The sequence below is a fragment of the Hylobates moloch genome, unplaced genomic scaffold (genome assembly GCF_009828535.3).
Source record: "Hylobates moloch isolate HMO894 unplaced genomic scaffold, HMol_V3 SCAFFOLD_19, whole genome shotgun sequence".
NCBI classification, from domain to species: Eukaryota; Metazoa; Chordata; class Mammalia; order Primates; family Hylobatidae; genus Hylobates; species Hylobates moloch.
The window spans coordinates 35,864,447-35,881,440 of record NW_026652294.1 but is presented as its reverse complement, the minus strand read 5'-3'; the positions used below and the strand labels follow the sequence as shown (position 1 = coordinate 35,881,440).

Here is a 16,994-nt window from a genome sequence, read left to right as displayed (position 1 = left end):
CCAGCGCGCCACCGGGAGCCTGGGGGCCGCCCTGTGCCCTGCAGGGCCGCGGGGCCGCGTAGCTCTCTCGGTGCGGCGGGCAAGTGCTGCCCGGCGTCGGGGCGTCTCGCGCCGTCGGTCCCAGCGTGCCCGGCCGCCGCCTCCCGGGGCACCCCGCGCTGCGCGCATCCCTCCGGCTCGGCGCCCGCCCCGGGTCCCACCACCCGTGGGCGCTGCCTCGGTCCCCGGGGGGACGCGCCTCCGCTGCTGGAGCTGCCGGTGGGTGCCCCGCTCCCGGACCCGCTGCGAGCCACATTTGGCCTAGCCCAGACAGTGTTTGTACCTGGAAGGAACGAGGGCGTAAAAGGCCCGAGGGGTGGTGGCTACAAACCCATTAGTGTATGAAAGCGGGCATTCTTTCATTCATTCACCAAACATTTGTTGCGCACTTACTCCCTGCCAGACACTGAGCGTATGGTAGTAAATAAGATGGTTAGGGAGCCTGCTCAGCTGGAATTGGCAGTCTAGGGGGAAATAAAATTTTTTCGGGTATTAAAATACAAGATATTTCAATCTTTTAAAAAGCAGATTTATTTTTCTCTTTTGATAGACATGTGGGTTTCTAGTTTTGCCCATTATTTTAGCTCCTGTAGACATTCCTGTAAGTCTTTGCGTGGATAGTTTTCCTTTATCTTGGGTAACTAGGGAGTGGAGTTGTTCGATCATATAAGTGTATGTTTAACTTATAAGAAACTGCCAAACGATTTCTTTGTAAATGGTTTTTCCATTCCAGATTTCCAAAATCAGTGTATGGTGGTTCCAGTTATTCCATGGCATGGACAACATTTGATATTGTCAATCTTTTTTTTTGTTTTGTTTTGTTTTGTTTTTGAGACGGAGTCTCGCTCTGTCGCCCAGGCTGGAGTGCAGTGGCGCAATCTCGGCTCACTGCAAGCTCCGCCTCCCGGGTTCACGCCATTCTCCTGCCTCAGCCTCCAAGTAGCTGGGACTACAGGCGCCCGCCACCACGCCCGGCTATTTTTTTTTGTATTTTTAGTAGAGACGGGGTTTCACCGTGGTCTCGATCTCCTGACCTCGTGATCCGCCTGCCTCGGCCTCCCAAAGTGCTGGGATTACAAGCGTGAGCCACCGCGCCCGGCCGATATTGTCAATCTTTAGCATTGGCCATTTAATGGGTGTTATAGGCACATCATTGCAATTTGATTTGCATTTCTCTGGAGATCAATGATATTGACCATGTTTCATGTGCTGATTGGCCATTTGTATGTCTTCTTTTATAAAGTGCCTATTCAGTCTTTTACTATTTTTTATTTTACTATTTTTTTGAGACGGAGTCTCGCTCTGTTGCCCAGGCTAGAGTGCAGTGGTGCGATCTCGGCTCACTGCAAACTCCGCCTCCCGGGTTCACGCCATTCTTCTGCCTCAGCCTCCTGAGTAGCTGGGACTACAGGCGTCCGCCACCACGCCCAGCTAATTTTTTTTGTATTTTTAGTAGAAACGGGGTTTCACCGTGTTAGCCAGGATGGTCTCGATCTCTTGACCTCGTGATCCGCCCGCCTCGGCCTCCCAAAGTACTGGGATTACAGGCGTGAGCCACCGCGCTCGGCCGGAGTCTCGCTCTTCTTGCCCATGCTGGAGTGCAGTGGTGTGATCTCGGCTCACTGCAACCTCCCCCTTCCAGGTGCGAGGGATTTCCGGCTAATTTTTGTATTTTTAGTAGAGACAGGGTTTCACCATGTTGGCCAGGCTGGTCTCAAACTCCAGACCTCAAGTGATCCACCCTCCTCAGCCTCCCAAAGTGCTGGGATTACAGGCGTGAGCCACCGTGCCTGGCCTTTTGCTAATTTTTTTTTTTTTTTTTTTCTGAGACAGAGTTTTGCTCTCGTTACCCAGGCTGGAGTGCAATGGTCCGATCTCGGCTCACTGCAACCTCCGCCTCCCGGGTTTTCTCCTGCCTCAGCCTCCTGAGTATCTGGGATTACAGGCACCTGCCACCATGCCTAGCTAATTTTTTGTATTTTTAGTAGAGACAGGGTTCCTCCATGTTGGTCAGGCTGGCGTCGAACTCCTGACCTCAAATGATCCGCCCTCCTTGGCCTCCTAAAGTGCTGGGATTACAGGCGTGACCCACCGCACCCAGTCATGAACTTATAAAACAGGCAAAAACAATCTATAGTGATGGAAATCAGATCAGTAGTTGCCTGTGGCAGGGTGTAGGGAAAAGATTGTCTGTAGGCCGGGCGCAGTGGCTCACGCCTGTAATCCCAGCACTTTGGGAGGCCGAGACCGGTGGATCACGAGGTCAGGAGATCGAGACCATCTTGGCTAACACGGTGAAACCCCGTCTCTACTAAAAAAATACAAAAAATTAGCCAGGCACGGTGGCAGGTGCCTGTAGTCCCAGCTACTCGGGAGGCTGAGGCAGGAGAATGGCGTGAACCTGGGAGGCAGAGCTTGCAGTGAGCCGAGGTCGGTCGCACCACTGCACTCCAGCCTGGGCGACAGAGCGAGACTCCCGTCTAAAAAAAAAAAAAAAAAAAAAAAGATTGCCTGTAAAGGGACACGTGAGGGAACATTCCAGGATGATAAGAATGCCCTGTATTTTGATAGAAGTGGTGATTGCATAGGAGCATACACTTGATAATACTCATGGAACTGTACATTAAGATGTGTGCATTACATTGTACGTACATTTTTGCTTCAATAAAATTCGTTGAAAGTAAAAGAAGGGTCCTTCTTTCCTTTTTGCTGTAGGCCCAAGTGGTTGCTGCCGAAATGGGTAAGTTCATGAAACCTGGGAAGGTGGTGCTTATCCTGGCTGGACGCTACTCCGGACTCAAAGCTGTCATCGTGAAGAACACTGATGATGGCACCTCAGATCGCCCCTACAGCCGTGCTCTGGTGGCTGGAATTGACCGCTACCCCCGCAAAGTGACAGCTGCCATGGGCGAGAAGAAGATCGCCAAGAGGTCAAAGATAAAGTCTTTTGTGAAAATTTATAACTACAATCACCTAATGCCCACAAGGTACTCTGTGGATATCCCCTTGGACAAAACTGTCGTCAATAAGGATGTCTTCGGAGATCCTGCTCTTAAATGCAAGGCCTGACGGGAGGCCAAGGTCAAGTTTGAAGAGAGATGCAGGACAGGCAAGAACAAGTGGTTCTTCCAGAAACTGCGGTTTTAGATGCTTTGTTTTGATCATTAAAAATTAAAAAGAAAAAAAAGAAAGTAAAGGAATGCTGGGTGCGATGGCTTACACCTGTAATCCCAGCACTTTGGGAGACCGAGGCAGGCGGATCACGAGGTCAGGAGATCGAGACCATCTTGGCTAACATGGTGAAACCCCATCTCTACTAAAAATACAAAAAATTAGCTGAGTGTGGTGATGCGTGCTACTTGGGAGGCTGAGGCAGGAGAATCATTTGAACCAGGGAGTCAGAGATTGCAGTGAGCCAGGACAGTGCCACTATACTCCAGCCTGGTGACAGAGTGAGACTCCGTCTCAAAAAAAAAAAAAAAGAAACAGATTTCTGTGTAACTCAGGCAGTACCATGTAATCAGCAACCTAACATTCACCACGTTGTGGCACCCTCAGGGAATGATGAAACAGCTGGGTGCAGTGGCTCACGCTTGGAATCCCAGCACTTTGGGAGGCCGAGGAGGGCAGATCACGAGGTCAGCGGATCGAGACCATCCTGGCTAACACAGTGAAACCCTGTCTCTACTAAAAATACAAAAAATTAGCTGGGCATGGTGGCGGGCACCTGTAGTGCCAGCTACTTGGGAGGCTGAGGCAGGAGAATGGCGTGAACCTGCGAGGCAGAGCTTGCAGTGAGCCAAGATCACGCCACTGTACTCCAGCCTGGGTGACAGAGCAAGACTCCATCTCAAAAAAGAAAAAAAAAGAAAAGAAAAAGAAAAAACACAGCACTTGCACAGCTTTACTTAAGGGCACCTAGAGTCCTTGGCTAGGACGCTCTTGACTAGAGGCTCCCAGCCTTGGCTCTGGCCACCCCAAACTGGCTGAGGGCATCGATGCTTGCTTGGGGACATGCTTCAGAAGCTCAGTGTACTGGTTAAAACAGTAGATTCTGGGCTGGGTGTGGTGGCTGATGCCTATAATCCCAGCACGTTGGGAGGCTGAGGCAGGCAGATCACTTGAGGTCAGGAGTTCCAGAACAGCCTGGCCAACGTGGTGAAAGCCCAACTCTACTAAAAATACAAAATGTGGCTGGGGATAGTGGCGGGTGCCTGTAATCTCAGCTACTTGGGAGGCTGGGACAGGAGACTCGCTTGAGCCCTGGAGGCAGAAGTTGCAGTGAGACGAGATTGCACCACTGTAATCCAGCCTGGACAACAGAGCAAGACTCCATCTCAAAAATTTAAAAAAGGCTGGGTGCAGTGGCTCACGCCTGTAATCCCAGCACTTTGGGAGGCCGAGGCGGCCGGATCACGAGGTCAGGAGATCGAGACCATCCTGGCTAACACGGTGAAACCCTGTCTCTACTAAAAATACAAAAAAAATCAGCCGGGTGTGGTGGCGGGCGCCTGTAGTCCCAGCTACGCAGGAGGCTGAGGCAGAAGAATCGCGTGAACCCAGGAGGCAGAGTTTGCAGTGAGCCGAGAGCGTGCCACTGCACTCCAGCCTGGGTGACAGAGCGAGACTCCGTCTCAAAAAAAAATAAAAAAAAAAATAGAGTAGATGCTTGGGGTCAGACTGACTCAAGGTGAGGGTTGTGAGCTGGGCATGGTTCCTACTCTGCTAATAACTGCCTGCGTGACCTTGGGCAAATTACCTTACCTCTCAGTGCCTGCTTTTTCACATCTGTAAAATCAGGATAGACTTACCTAACCAGCGAGGGACTTACCTCAAAAGATCTTTGAGGCCGGGTGCGGTGGCTCACGCCTGTAATCCCAGCACTTTGGGAGGAGGAGGCGGGCGGATTGCCTGAGGTCAGGAGTTCGAGACTAGCCTGGCTAACGTAGTGAAACCCTGTCTCTACTAAAAATACAAAAAAATTAGCTGGGCATGGTGGTGCACACCTGTTGTCCCAGCTACTTGAGAGGCTGAGACAGGAGAATTGCTTCAACCCAGGATGTGGAGTTGCAATGAGCCAAGATTGCGCCACTGCACTCCACCCTGGGCGACAGAGTGAGACTCTGTCTCAAAAAAAAAAAAAAAAAGATCTTTGACATGATTAAGTGAAATGAGATAACATGTAAAAGTCCCTAGCATTTACCTGACACAGCATAATTAATCAATTACAATCATCTTCATAACGGGGGACAGGAACTATCAGACCATTTAATGAGAATCTAACATTTCCCTGAATAATAAAGTTTCTTCTTTTTTTTTTTTCTTTTTTTTTTTTTTTTTGAGACGGAGTCTCGCTCTGTCACCCAGGCTGGAGTGCAGTGGCGCGATCTCGGCTCACTGCAAGCTCCGCCTCCTGGGTTCACGCCATTCTCCTGCCTCAGCCTCTCCGAGTAGCTGGGACTACAGGCGCCCGCCACCACGCCCGGCTAATTTTTTGTATTTTTAGTAGAGACGGGGTTTCACCATGGTCTCGATCTCCTGACCTCGTGATCTGCCCGCCTCGGCCTCCCAAAGTGCTGGGATTACAAGCGTGAGCCACCGCGCCCGGCCTAAAGTTTCTTATTCTAAAAAAATAGAGTATTCTTTGAAAGTTTACATCTTGGGCACTTCAATTCTCATTCCAAAATACAAACGAATCCCCAGCGGTGTCCAGCCTGGCGCCAAGTTGTCGGGCATTGCCATAGTGAAATGTTACTGCATCTGTCTGTCACAGGACCTCTGCGTCTGTCCCTGCCATGCCACCTCTCCCAACCACCTCCTGCTTCTCCATGGGGATCAAAAAGGACCCCCAAATTAATGGGGCATAAAAATAGGTGTCTGAATGGCAGTGTACCCCACCCCTTTCTTCCTCCCTCCTCTCCCCCTTCCATCCCTGGCGCCTGTAATCACCAGGCGGTCTGAGGCTAAGTGGTAGTTTTGCCCATGGTGGGGGGGCTTGGAAACCACACCCCTCTCCCCGGGGCCCTCCTGGCCATTCCCAGCTCTGATCGCTTCCACTGTTGAGATGGGTCTGAAGGGGGCATGGTGTTTCCCATGGTGTGGGTGCCGGAGACAGCGGGGGACTGAAAGAGGAGCAGGTATGGAGTAGGCTGAGGGTAAAGCAGGGCTGTCAGGCAGACAGACAGACAGACAACTGCATGGCGAGGAGAGAAATGCTCAAACCAGCAAAGGGAAAAGGATCATCTGTCTGCCTGGGTGGGAGATGGATTACCGAAGTCCTCACAGGACAGGCTAAATACTTTGTGGGGCCCAGTTCAAAATGACCAAGTGGGGCCCCTTGTTAACAATTTAAGAATTTCGGCCAGGTACTGTGGCTCATGCCTGTAATCCTAGCACTTTGGGAGGCCAAGGTGGGTGGATCATGAGTTCAGGGGATGGAGACCATCCTGGCTAACATGGTGAAACCCCGTCTCTACTAAAAATACAAAAAATTAGCTGGGCGTGGTGGCGGGCACCTGTAGTCCCAGCTACTCAGGAGGCTGAGGCAGGAGAATCACTTGAACCCAGGAGGCGGAGGTTGCAGTGAGCCGAGATAGTACCACTGTACTCCAGCCTGGGCAACAGAGTGAGACTCTGTCTCAAAAAAAAAAAAAAAAATTAAGAATTTCAAGATGGTGACAGCAGAGCCCTATGCCAAGCATGGTGGCCCTTCTGAGTCAGAAGATCCTATGCGGCTGCACAGGTCACATGTGTGTGAGCCAGCCCTGCTTGCTCTGCAACAGCCCCTCTCCCTTTCCCTGCTGCTGCCACCAACACTCCTCACTGGCCCCCAGGCCCCAGGTGTCTTCCCTTGCTTCTTCCCTCCTCAACCCTGGGTTGGGGGTGAGGGAGGAGGTGAACCCTGACCTACTACTTCCTTCTTCCTCCTCCAATCTTTTAGGCCTGAGTCCTGCTGCCCCTCCAGATCCCAGTCCAGCTATAGCCCCCATCATGGCTGAGGGAGGGGTATCCTGGCCAGGGCCTGGTGCCTACTTCAGCAGGAAAGCCCGACTCTCCTTCCGCCACCAGCTGCATGACATAGCATCGGCCAATGACTCCACCATTTGAAGGGGACAACGAAGAGCTGAACCTCCAGGAAGGCTTAGCAAGCTTCCTTCCCCAGATTTCTCAGCGATCCTAATGTCCACCTCCCCAAGTCCTTTCTAACCTTCTCATTAAATGTGTTCATAGTTGCTAAGTGCTGTGTGTGTGTGTGTGCAGGGGGAGTAGATGGGGCCAAGGCTGCAGGGCTGGGTTATGGGGCTGAGATGGGAAGTGTTGTCTATGGTGGGAGTGAGACACAGGAATGATGAATATGAGGCAGCTGACCTAACGCAGAGCCCAGGTGTGACAAGCGGGAAAGTAAGAATTGGCTGACGTCAAGCTTCAGGGTTGAGTGTGGTGAAGGCAGTCTGGGGTGGCTGGGGGCAGGGCAGGATAGCAGATGGGATGAGAAAGCATATTCATTCAGTAAATGCCGAGTGTCCACCCCTGCCAGGCATGGAGGATATATCAATGAACCAGGAAGAAATAATTCTCTCTTCTCAGTGAGCTGACTTGCTAGTAGAGGGAGGGAGACAATCGTACACAGGCAAACAGCTAATCAGAACCCAAGACAGTGATGTGTGCTGCTGTGAAGAAAATGAAACAGGGTCATGTGAGAGTGGGATTGGAGGGTGGTGATTCTTCAGTTTCAGGTGGTCGGAAAAGGCCTTTCTGATGAGGTGACATTTGAGCTGAGAGCTGAATGATGAGTAGCCATGTGGAAATCTGGGAGTGATGTGTCAGCGTAGGTTTACTAGTTCCAACAAATGGCCATCTCTGGTGCAGAATGTTGACAGTGGGGGAGGCTGCCCACGTGGGTAGAGGAGCACATGGGAAATAGCTGTATTTTCTACTCAATTTTGCTGTGAATCTAAAACTGCTCTAAAAAATGAATTTTAGGCTGGGCGCGGTGGCTCACGCCTGTAATCCCAACACTTTGGGAGGCCCAGGCAGGTGGATCACCTGAGGTCAGGAGTTCGAGACCAGCCTGGCCGACTTGGTGGAACCCTGTCTCTACTAAAAATACAAAAAAATTAGCCAGACGTGGTGGTGGACGCCTATAATCCCAGCTACTCAGGAGGCTGAGGCAGGAGAATCGCTTGAACCCAGGAGGTGGAGGTTGCAGTGAGCCGAGATCACAACACTGCACTCCAGCCTGGGGGACAGAGCCAGACTCCGTCTTAAGAGAAAAAAAAAAATTGAGAGGCCGAGGCAGGTGGATCACCTGAGGTCAGGAGTTCGAGACTAGCCTGGCCGATTTGGTGGAACCCTGTCTTTACTAAAAATACAAAATTAGCTGAGCGTGGTGGTGGTGCATGCCTGTAATCCCAGCTACTGGGGAGGCTGAGACAGGAGAATTGCTTGAACCCGGGATGTGCAGGTTGCAGTGAGCCAAGATCACGCCATTGCATTCCAGCCTGGGCAATAAGAGTGAAACTGTCTCAAAAAAAAAAAAATTTATTTAAAAAGAGCTGGGTGCAGTGGCTCACGCCTATAATCCCAGCTACCCAAGAGGCTGAGGCAAGAGGATCACTTGAGGCCACTTCAAGACCAGCTTGAGCAACATAGGGAGACCTTGTCTTAAAAAATACTTAAGGCCGGGTGTGGTAGCTCATGCCTGTAATCCCAGAACTTTTGGAGGCTGAGGTGGGTGGATCACCTGAGGTCAGGAGTTCAAGACCAGCCTTGCCAACTTGGCAAAACCCCGTCTCTACTAAAAATACAAAAACTAGCCAGGCACAGTGGTGCACGCCTGTAATCCCACCTACTTGGGAGGCTGAGACAGGAGAATTGCTGGAACCCGGGAGGCGGAGGTTGCAGTGAGCCAAGACCAGGCCACTGCACTCCAGCCTGGGCAACAGAGTGAGACTCCATCTCAAAAAAAATAATAAATAAAATAAAATTAAAAAAGGCTGGGCACAGTGGCTCGTGCCTGTAATCCCAGCACACTGGTAGGCTGAGGCAGGAGAATCACTTAAGCCCAGGAGTTTGAGGTTACAGTGAGCTATGACAGTGACACTGCTGCCTGGGTGACAGAGCGAGACTCTATCTCTAAAAAATACATAATAATAAAACTAGCCTGAGGTGAGGTGACACACACCTGTAGTCCCAGCTATCGAGCTCCTTTATGTCCCTGGCTTGAGTGGGGACAGCTTCGGAGGGGCCGGAGTCCATTTTCAGCCTTTCATCCAAGGGGCTGATCACAGCCCCTACCATGGGAATGGTGGCTTCCAGAGCTGGCCAAAAGCAATCCCGGTGGCTGTGTTCTCCCACTCAACATTCATCTTAAATTCCATTTGCAGACAAGGCCCACCTTTCTCCCAAAAGCCAAGGAAGTCACAGTGCTACTGCTGACCACAAGGTGAGGTAACAGAGGTTAAGTGTGGAGAGAGGGGACCATGAGGCTGGGCAGGAGGAGGCTGGTCTTTGTGGCCTTAGGGGCAGTAGTCACCCATGATGACTGGCAGGAAGCAGGCTGAAGGAAGGTGACTCCAGTTTTAGTTAGAATTTGGGCTTGAACACGGTGTGGGTGTTGCTGGTACCCCCAATACCAACCACAATCCGTTGGTTCAAGGACCTGGATATGGTGGGGGAAAGGAAGTTTGGGGGAAGGTGGTTTGGAGAACAGGTTTGAAAACCACCCATGTAAAAGCTTACTGGGGAATAAAGCATTCATAAACTCCTTTCATCTCCCCTCCAACTTGCTTTGAGTTCAGTGCAATGGTTTTTACAAATAGGAATGGGCCAGACAAATTCAGGCTTGAAGTCAAAAAAAAAAAGAACCCCAAAGTACAAAGATTCTCTGTGACAAACTTTATTAAATTTTGCATCGGTAAGGGGTATCTCTTATTGCATACTAGAATCCCAGGATTCAGGAGGGTGGTAAAGTGGCAATGGCGAATTTGGGTATCTGGTCTCCCAAAAGTACTTGCCGCTCTACCCCTGACTCTGCAATGGCTGCCAGGCGGATCACTCCCCCACTGGAGCCATCCCGCTCCATGGCCAAAGCGAGAGCTGTGGATAAAAGGAGAAAGCTGGGTTCAGATTCAGATGCTGGGATCACTGCAAGGAATGAGGAATGCTGGCCTGGCTTGGGTAGTTGGGGTTGAAGCTCATAGGCCCAGAAGCCTAAGCTCTCACCATTGGCAGTGAATTGCAGACACTCTTCCTTGGTCATGCCTTCCCGGTAGGTAGCATCAACATAGCCATAGATGTAGGAGCTCCCGGAGCCTCCAATGGCAAAGGACTGCCTTACCATCATACCCCCCATAGGCACTGAGTACACCTGCCAGATCGAATGAGAAGAGTTACCAGTCGTATCTTCCCTCCAACACATGTACGTTCACCTGTGCATTCTGCTATTGGTCTGAGGCACATTAATAGTAAGAATAAGTGAGGTAGACACTGGAAAGAAAAAGAAAATGGCTGAGGAGAGGATAAAAGGCCTGGCTCAAGTGTGCTCTGGTCGGGTGGGGATCTGACCTGCCCTCCTTCTTGAGGGTCCCAGCCTGCGATGATGATTCCCGCCATCAGGTCTTCCCGGTATCGGTAACACATCTCCTTAAAGAGGCTGGCTGCTGTGTGGACCAGTGGAGGCTCATTCAGTTCAATGCTAGAGGGTCAGGGAAGTCACAGAGAAAGTTTCAAGACCTAGAAGTCAGGCTATTTAGCTCCTCAGCGTCCAACTCCCTTCAGATACTTGCCCCTCCCCTGCCCACAACCACCTGTGGAAACCGAGCTGGTAAGTGACAGCATCAGCTACTGCCTGGGTATCAGCAGCTGAGCCTGAGCGACAGCAGAAAATGTGGTCGTGAATAGGTGTCAGCTTGTCAGTCACTCGATTGGCGATGTAGGACCTGCAGGATGGCAGAACAGTGAGGAAAGGAGCCCACCTGTCTTCCCCTCCATCCCATCACGACCCACTCTGTCAGGGCTCAGGGATACGATGTCCAGTATTGCCTTTTCTTCCTTTTTCTTTGAGATGCAGTCTCGCTCTGTTGCCCGGGCTGGAGTGCAGTGACGCGATCTGTGCTCACTGCAACATCCACCTCCTGGGTCCAAGCGATTCTTTAGCCCTAGCCTCCCAAGTAGCTGGGACTGCAGGCGCGCACCCCCACGCACAGCTAGTTTTTGTATTTTTTAGTAGAGACGGGGTTTTGTCATGTTGGCCAGGCTGGTCTCAAACTCTTGACCTCAGGTGATCCACCCGCCTCGGCCTCCCAAAGTGCTGGGATTACAGGCGTGAGGCACCGTGCCTGGCCTCCAGTATTGCTTATTCTCATCCAAACTGAAGCGGGCTGGAGAACAGACTTTTGTAAGGATTCCACTAACGAGTGAGGGGAACTGAAAGTAATAAAAGTTGGGACAAATCTTTATCTCCAGAGAGAGAAGAAACCTCTCTTCCCACAGTGGTCTGTGGAGGCAGGCAGGGTGGGCTGGCAGGCAGGAAAGGAAAAGGAAGACAGGCAGACCTTTCACAAATCTGTCCTGAACTCACCCAGTGGTTGTTCTGGAGTCCGCCCCCAGAACCACGCCCCCGTCAAATTGCACGGCCATGATAGTGGTCTGGGAAAAGGGAAAAAGGAGTAAGTCTACATTCTCCAGCATACACAAATCTCAATGATCTCTCTACCTAGTTCCCCAAATACAAAATCTGTGCGTCGCTGAACCATTTTCAAATCTTATAGGGGCCTCAGCACCCGGCAGAATACCAGAATGTCAACCCTCAAATCTCAAAAGACTCATCCCGTACTTAAGCCCAAGATCTTCACTAGCCTCGCAGGATTTCAGAATTTCAAACTTCAGCCCACCCTCCACCTCCCACTACGAAGCTACCGCACCACTCCACCATCCTCGGGGTACCTCTCCCCATTCCTGGAGCACAACACATTCCACCTCCCCTCCACCCCTGCCAGATCTCTCAACACCACTCAGCCTTTATCTTCCCATAGTGTCAGGCCTTGTGCACATCCTATGGACCCCGACTCCTTCCTCACCCCAGTGGAGACTTCTCGGCTTTCCCAATCTGGAGTGAAGGCCTCCGGCCCCCAAGCCGGTGCCGGCCCGGCTCCTCGAGCAGCTAGTAAGGTAGCCGCCATCTTTCTCCTCCGGTACTGACTCAAAGCAACTGTCGTAAAGCGCTCTGTCACGCTCTTTGGTCGCGCTTTGAGGCCTTCTGGGAGCGAAGCTACTGCGAGGTTGACGGCAGAAGGGAAAAGAAAAGTACAGTACTGCATGGGGACGGTTCTTTTGCGACAGTGAGCACTTGATGGCAGCGTGGCAAGCAACAAACAAAACAAGAAAGTCTGCAAAACAAACAAACAAACAAAACAAAACAAAAAACAGAACAAAACAAAAAAAACCGTTCGGCACTTTGGGAGGCTGAGGCGGGCGGATCATGAGGTTAGCAGTTCAAGACCAGCCTGGCCAACATGGTGAAACTCCGTCTGTACTAAAAAATACAAAAATTAGCCGGGCGTGGTGGGGCGTGCCTGTAATCCCGGCTCCTGGGGAGGCTGAGGCAGGAGAATCGCTTGAGCCTGGGAGGCGGAGGTTGCAGTGAGCCGAGATCACGCCACTGCACTCCAGCCTGAGCGACAGGGCAAGACTCTGTCTCAACAGAAACAAAAACAAAACAAAACAAAAAACCGTCCTAGTGGCTTGCGCCGTACCGATCTTACGGAGTTACAGTCCAAAGGGCCCACAAAATAAACCTAAGAGTCTTTGGGCTAAAGTGACCACACCATGTTTTCATTTCTTTTAGTTACATACTTAGGAGTATATGCTGGCAGAGGAATTTATGAGTTCTATGATAACTGTATGTTTAACATTTTGAGCAACTGACAAACTGTTTTCCACAGAAACTGCACCATTTTACATCCCTACAAGCCATGTATGAGGGTTCCAATTTCTCCACATCCTCACCAACACTTGTTATTGTGCATTATTTTAGTTATAGCCATTCTAGGGGGTGTGAAATGGTACCCTGTGGTTTTCATTGGTATTTTTCTAATCATTAGTGATGCTGAGCATATTTCCATGAGATAATTGGCCATTTGTATGTCTTTTTTGATGCAATGTTTATTCAAGTTCTTTGCACATTCTAAAATTGGGATATGTCTTTTGTTTTATATATATATATATATATATTTTTTTTTTTTTTTTTTTTTTTTGAGACGGAGTCTCGCTCTGTCGCCCAGGCTGGAGTGCAGTGGCGCAATCTCGGCTCACTGCAAGCTCCGCCTCCCGGGTTCACGCCATTCTCCTGCCTCAGCCTCTCCGAGTAGCTGGGACTACAGGCGCCCGCCACCACGCCCGGCTAATTTTTTGTATTTTTTAGTAGAGACGGGGTTTCACCGTGGTCTCGATCTCCTGACCTCATGATCCGCCCGCCTCGGCCTCCCAAAGTGCTGGGATTACAAGCGTGAGCCACCGCGCCCGGCCAATGTTTAATATATTTTTTGGGCTTACTTTTTTTTTTGAGACGAGGGTGGGCTGTGTGTGTGGGGGGTGGGTTTGTCTTGCGGTGTTTCCCAGGCTGGAGTGCAGATGCGATCATGGTGCACTATATCAGCCTTGAACTCCTGGGCTCCAGTGATCCTCCTGCCTCAGCCTCTCAAGTAGCTGGGACTTCAGGTATGTGCCACTGAACCCAGCTCTATTTGTCTTTTTATACTGGTGTGATCTCAGCTCCCTGCAGCTTCTGCCTCCCGGGTTCCAGCAGTTCTCTTCCTTCAGCCTCCCGAGTAGCTGGGATTACAGGCACGCGCCACCACGCCTGGCTAATTTTTGTATTTTTAGTAAAGAGATGGGGTTTCACCATGTTGGCCAGGCTGGTCTTGAACTCCTAACCTCAGGTGATCCTCCTGCCTCGGCCTCCCAAAGTGCTAGGATTACAGGCGTGAGCCACTGTGCCTGGCTCTATTTGTCTTTTTATTGTTGAGTTGTAAGAGTCTTTTTTAATATTCTAGGTACTAGAAACTTATCAGATACGTGATTTGAAAATATTTTCTCCCATTGGATTGTTTTTTCATGTCCTTCATTGGTGTTCTTTTTTTTTTTTTTTTTTTTTTTTTTTTTTGAGACGGAGTCTTGCTTTGTCGCCCAGGCTGGAGTGCAGTGGCGTGATCTCAGCTCACTGTGAGCTCCGCCTCCCAGGTTCATGCCATTCTCCTGCCTCAGCCTCCCGAGTAGCTGGGACTACAGGCGCCCCCACCACGCCCGGCTAATTTTTTGTATTTTTAGTAGAGATGGAGTTTCACCGTGTTAGCCAGGATGGTCTCGATCTCCTGACCTCGTGATCCGCCCGCCTCGGCCTCCCAAAGTGCTGGGATTACAGGCATGAGCCACCGTGCCCGGCCCCATTGGTGTTCTTTGAAGCATGAAAGTTTATAGTGCCAGCTCTTACATTTTTAGGTCTGTGGTCCATTTTGAGTTAATTTTTGTATGTGATGTGAAGTAGAAGTCCAAATCGAAACTTTTGCATATGGATAGCCAGTTAGTTGTTCCAGCACCATTTGTTGAAAAGACTTGCTGGGTGCGGTGGCTCATGCCTGTAATCCCAGCACTTTGGGAGGCTGAGGTGGGCAGATCATGAGATCAGGAGATCGAGACCATCCTGGCTAACACGGTGAAACCCCGTCTCTACTAAAAATACAAAAAAAAGTGGCTGGGCGTGGTGGCGGACGCCTATAGTCCCAGCTACTCAGGAGGCTGAGGCAGGAGAATGGCGTGAACCTGGGAGGCGGAATTTGTAGTGAGCCGAGATCGTGCCACTGCATTCCAGAGCCTGGGCAACAGAGCGAGACTCCATCTCAAAAAAAAAAGAAAAAGAAAGGAAAAGACTGTCTCCCCATTGAATGATCTTGGCACCCTTGTTAAAAATCATTGACCATACATGTATGAACTTACTTCTGGATTCTCAGTTTTGTTTCATTGATCTACATGTCTATCCTTATGCCAGATGCCAGTATCATATTGTCTCGATTACTGTAGCTTTGTAGTACATTTTTCTTTTCTTTCTTTTTTTTTTTTTTTTTTTGAGACAGAGTCTTGCTCTGTTGCCCAGGCTGGAGAACAGTGGAGTGATCTTGGCTCACTGCAACCTCTACCTCCCAGGTTCAAGCGATTCTTTTGCCTCAGCCTCCCAAGTAGCTGGGACTACAGGCGCCTGCCACCACGCCAGGCTAATTTTTGCAATTTTAGTAGAAATGGGGTTTCACCATATTGGCCAGGCTGGTCTCAAACTCCTGACCTTGTGATCTGTCCGCCTCGGCCTCCCAAAGTGCTGGGATTACAGGAGCGAGCCACCGTGCCCTGCCTGTAGTACGTTTTTCAAAATTGAGGTAAAATTCGCATAACAAAATTATTTTACAGTGTACAATTCAGTGTCATTTAGTACGTTCACAATGTTGTACAACTATAACCATTTATTTATTTATTTACTATGTATTTATTTTTTTGAGATGGAGTCTTACTCTTGTCATCCAGGCTGGAGTGCAGTGGTGCGATCTCGGCTCACTGCAGCCTCTGCCTCCTGGGTTCAAGCGATTCTCCTGCCTCAGCCTCCCAAGTAGCTGGGATTACAGGAGCCTGCCACCATGCCTGGGTAATTTTTATATTTTTAGTAGAGATGAGGTTTCGCCATGTTGGCCGGGCTGGTCTCAAACTCTTGACCTCGTGATCCACCTGCCTCAGCCTCCCAAAGTGCTGGGATTACAGGCATGAGCCATTGCGCCTGGCACAACTATAATCATTATCCAGTTTCTGAATGTAGTAATTTCTAGATTCAGGAAATGTGAATCTTCCAACTTTTTCCTCTTTTCAAGATTATTTTGGCTTTTTTGGATCCCTTGCATCTCCATATAAATTTTAGGATTAGCTTGTCCATTTCTGCAGAATAGTCTGTTGGAATTTTGTTAGGGATTGTACTTAATCAATTTCAATTTGTGGAGTATTGCCATCTTAACAAGTCTTCTTTTCATAACATGGTTTTTTTTTTTTTTTTTTTTTTTTTTTTTTCAGGTTTTTTTTTTTTTTTTTTTTTTTTTTTTTTGAGATGGAGTCTTGCTCTGTTGCCCAGGCTGGAGTGCAGTGGCGCGATCTCAGCTCACTGCAACCTCAACCTCCCGGGTTCAAGCAGTTCTCCTGTGCATGCCACCATGCCCGGCTAATTTTTGTATTTTTAGTAGAGATGGAGTTTCACCATGTTGGTCAGGCTGGTCTCGAACTCCTGACCTCGTGATCCACCCACCTCAGCCTCCCAAAGTGTTGGGATTACAGGCGTGAGCCACCGTGCCCGGCCATTTATTAGTTCTAATAGTTTGTGTCTATATTCTTTAGGTTTTTTCTATATAAACCATCATATCATCTGCAAATAGAGATAATTTTATCTCTTCCTTTCCAATCTGGATGACTTTTATTTCATTACCTTGCCCAGTTGCTCTGGCTAGTTACTTCAGTACAATGTTGAGTAGATTGGCAAAAGCAGACATCTTTGTCTTGTTTCTCCTTTTAGGCAAAAAGCTTAGGGGAAAGCTTAGGGAAAAGTCTTTCATCACTGAGAGTGCTGTTAGCCCTGGGTTTTTCACGGATGCCTAGGCAGGGGAAGTTCCCTTCTATTCCTAGTTTGTTGATTGGTTTTCTTTTTTTTTTTTTCTTTTTCTTTCTTTTTTTTTTTTTTGAGACAGAGTCTTGCTCTGTTGCCCAGGCTGGAGTGCAGTGGCACAATTTCGGCTCACTGCAGCCTCTGCCTCCCGGGTTCCAGTGATTCTCCTCCCAAAGTGTTGGGATTACAGGCACACGCCACCGTGCCCGGCTAATTTTTGTATTTTTAGTAGAGATGGGGTTTCACCGTGTTGGTCAGGCTGGTC

General features: G+C 49.7%; 3 protein-coding genes across 4 annotated transcripts; 2 read left to right on the top strand and 1 right to left on the bottom strand.

Moving 5' to 3' along the window:
* Nucleotides 1-2,731: 2,731 nt before the first annotated feature.
* Nucleotides 2,732-3,285, top strand: LOC116459070 (large ribosomal subunit protein eL27-like). The gene has a single exon (XM_032139355.2). The coding sequence runs from the start codon at nt 2,776-2,778 to the stop codon at nt 3,106-3,108; it is 333 nt and encodes a 110-aa protein (XP_031995246.2). The 5' UTR covers nt 2,732-2,775; the 3' UTR covers nt 3,109-3,285.
* Nucleotides 3,286-6,094: 2,809 nt separating this feature from the next.
* CUNH17orf114 (chromosome unknown C17orf114 homolog) lies at nt 6,095-7,276 on the top strand. The gene is made up of 2 exons (XM_058431938.1): nt 6,095-6,176; nt 6,980-7,276. Exons 1-2 carry the CDS (start codon nt 6,104-6,106, stop codon nt 7,144-7,146), a joined length of 240 nt encoding a protein of 79 aa, XP_058287921.1. The 5' UTR covers nt 6,095-6,103; the 3' UTR covers nt 7,147-7,276.
* A 2,645-nt stretch (nt 7,277-9,921) lies between these two features.
* Nucleotides 9,922-12,274, bottom strand: PSMB6 (proteasome 20S subunit beta 6). Of its 2 annotated transcripts, none has more exons than XM_032139351.2 (6): nt 12,120-12,274; nt 11,621-11,688; nt 10,848-10,979; nt 10,606-10,735; nt 10,264-10,408; nt 9,922-10,137 (listed from the first exon to the last, which is right to left on the bottom strand). In XM_032139351.2, exons 1-6 carry the CDS (start codon nt 12,219-12,221, stop codon nt 9,995-9,997), a joined length of 720 nt encoding a protein of 239 aa, XP_031995242.1. In that variant the 5' UTR covers nt 12,222-12,274; the 3' UTR covers nt 9,922-9,994. The 2 variants fall into 2 exon arrangements, with proteins under 2 accessions (XP_031995242.1, XP_031995243.1); XM_032139352.2 differs by having other exon boundaries at nt 9,955-10,157.
* Nucleotides 12,275-16,994: the final 4,720 nt, after the last annotated feature.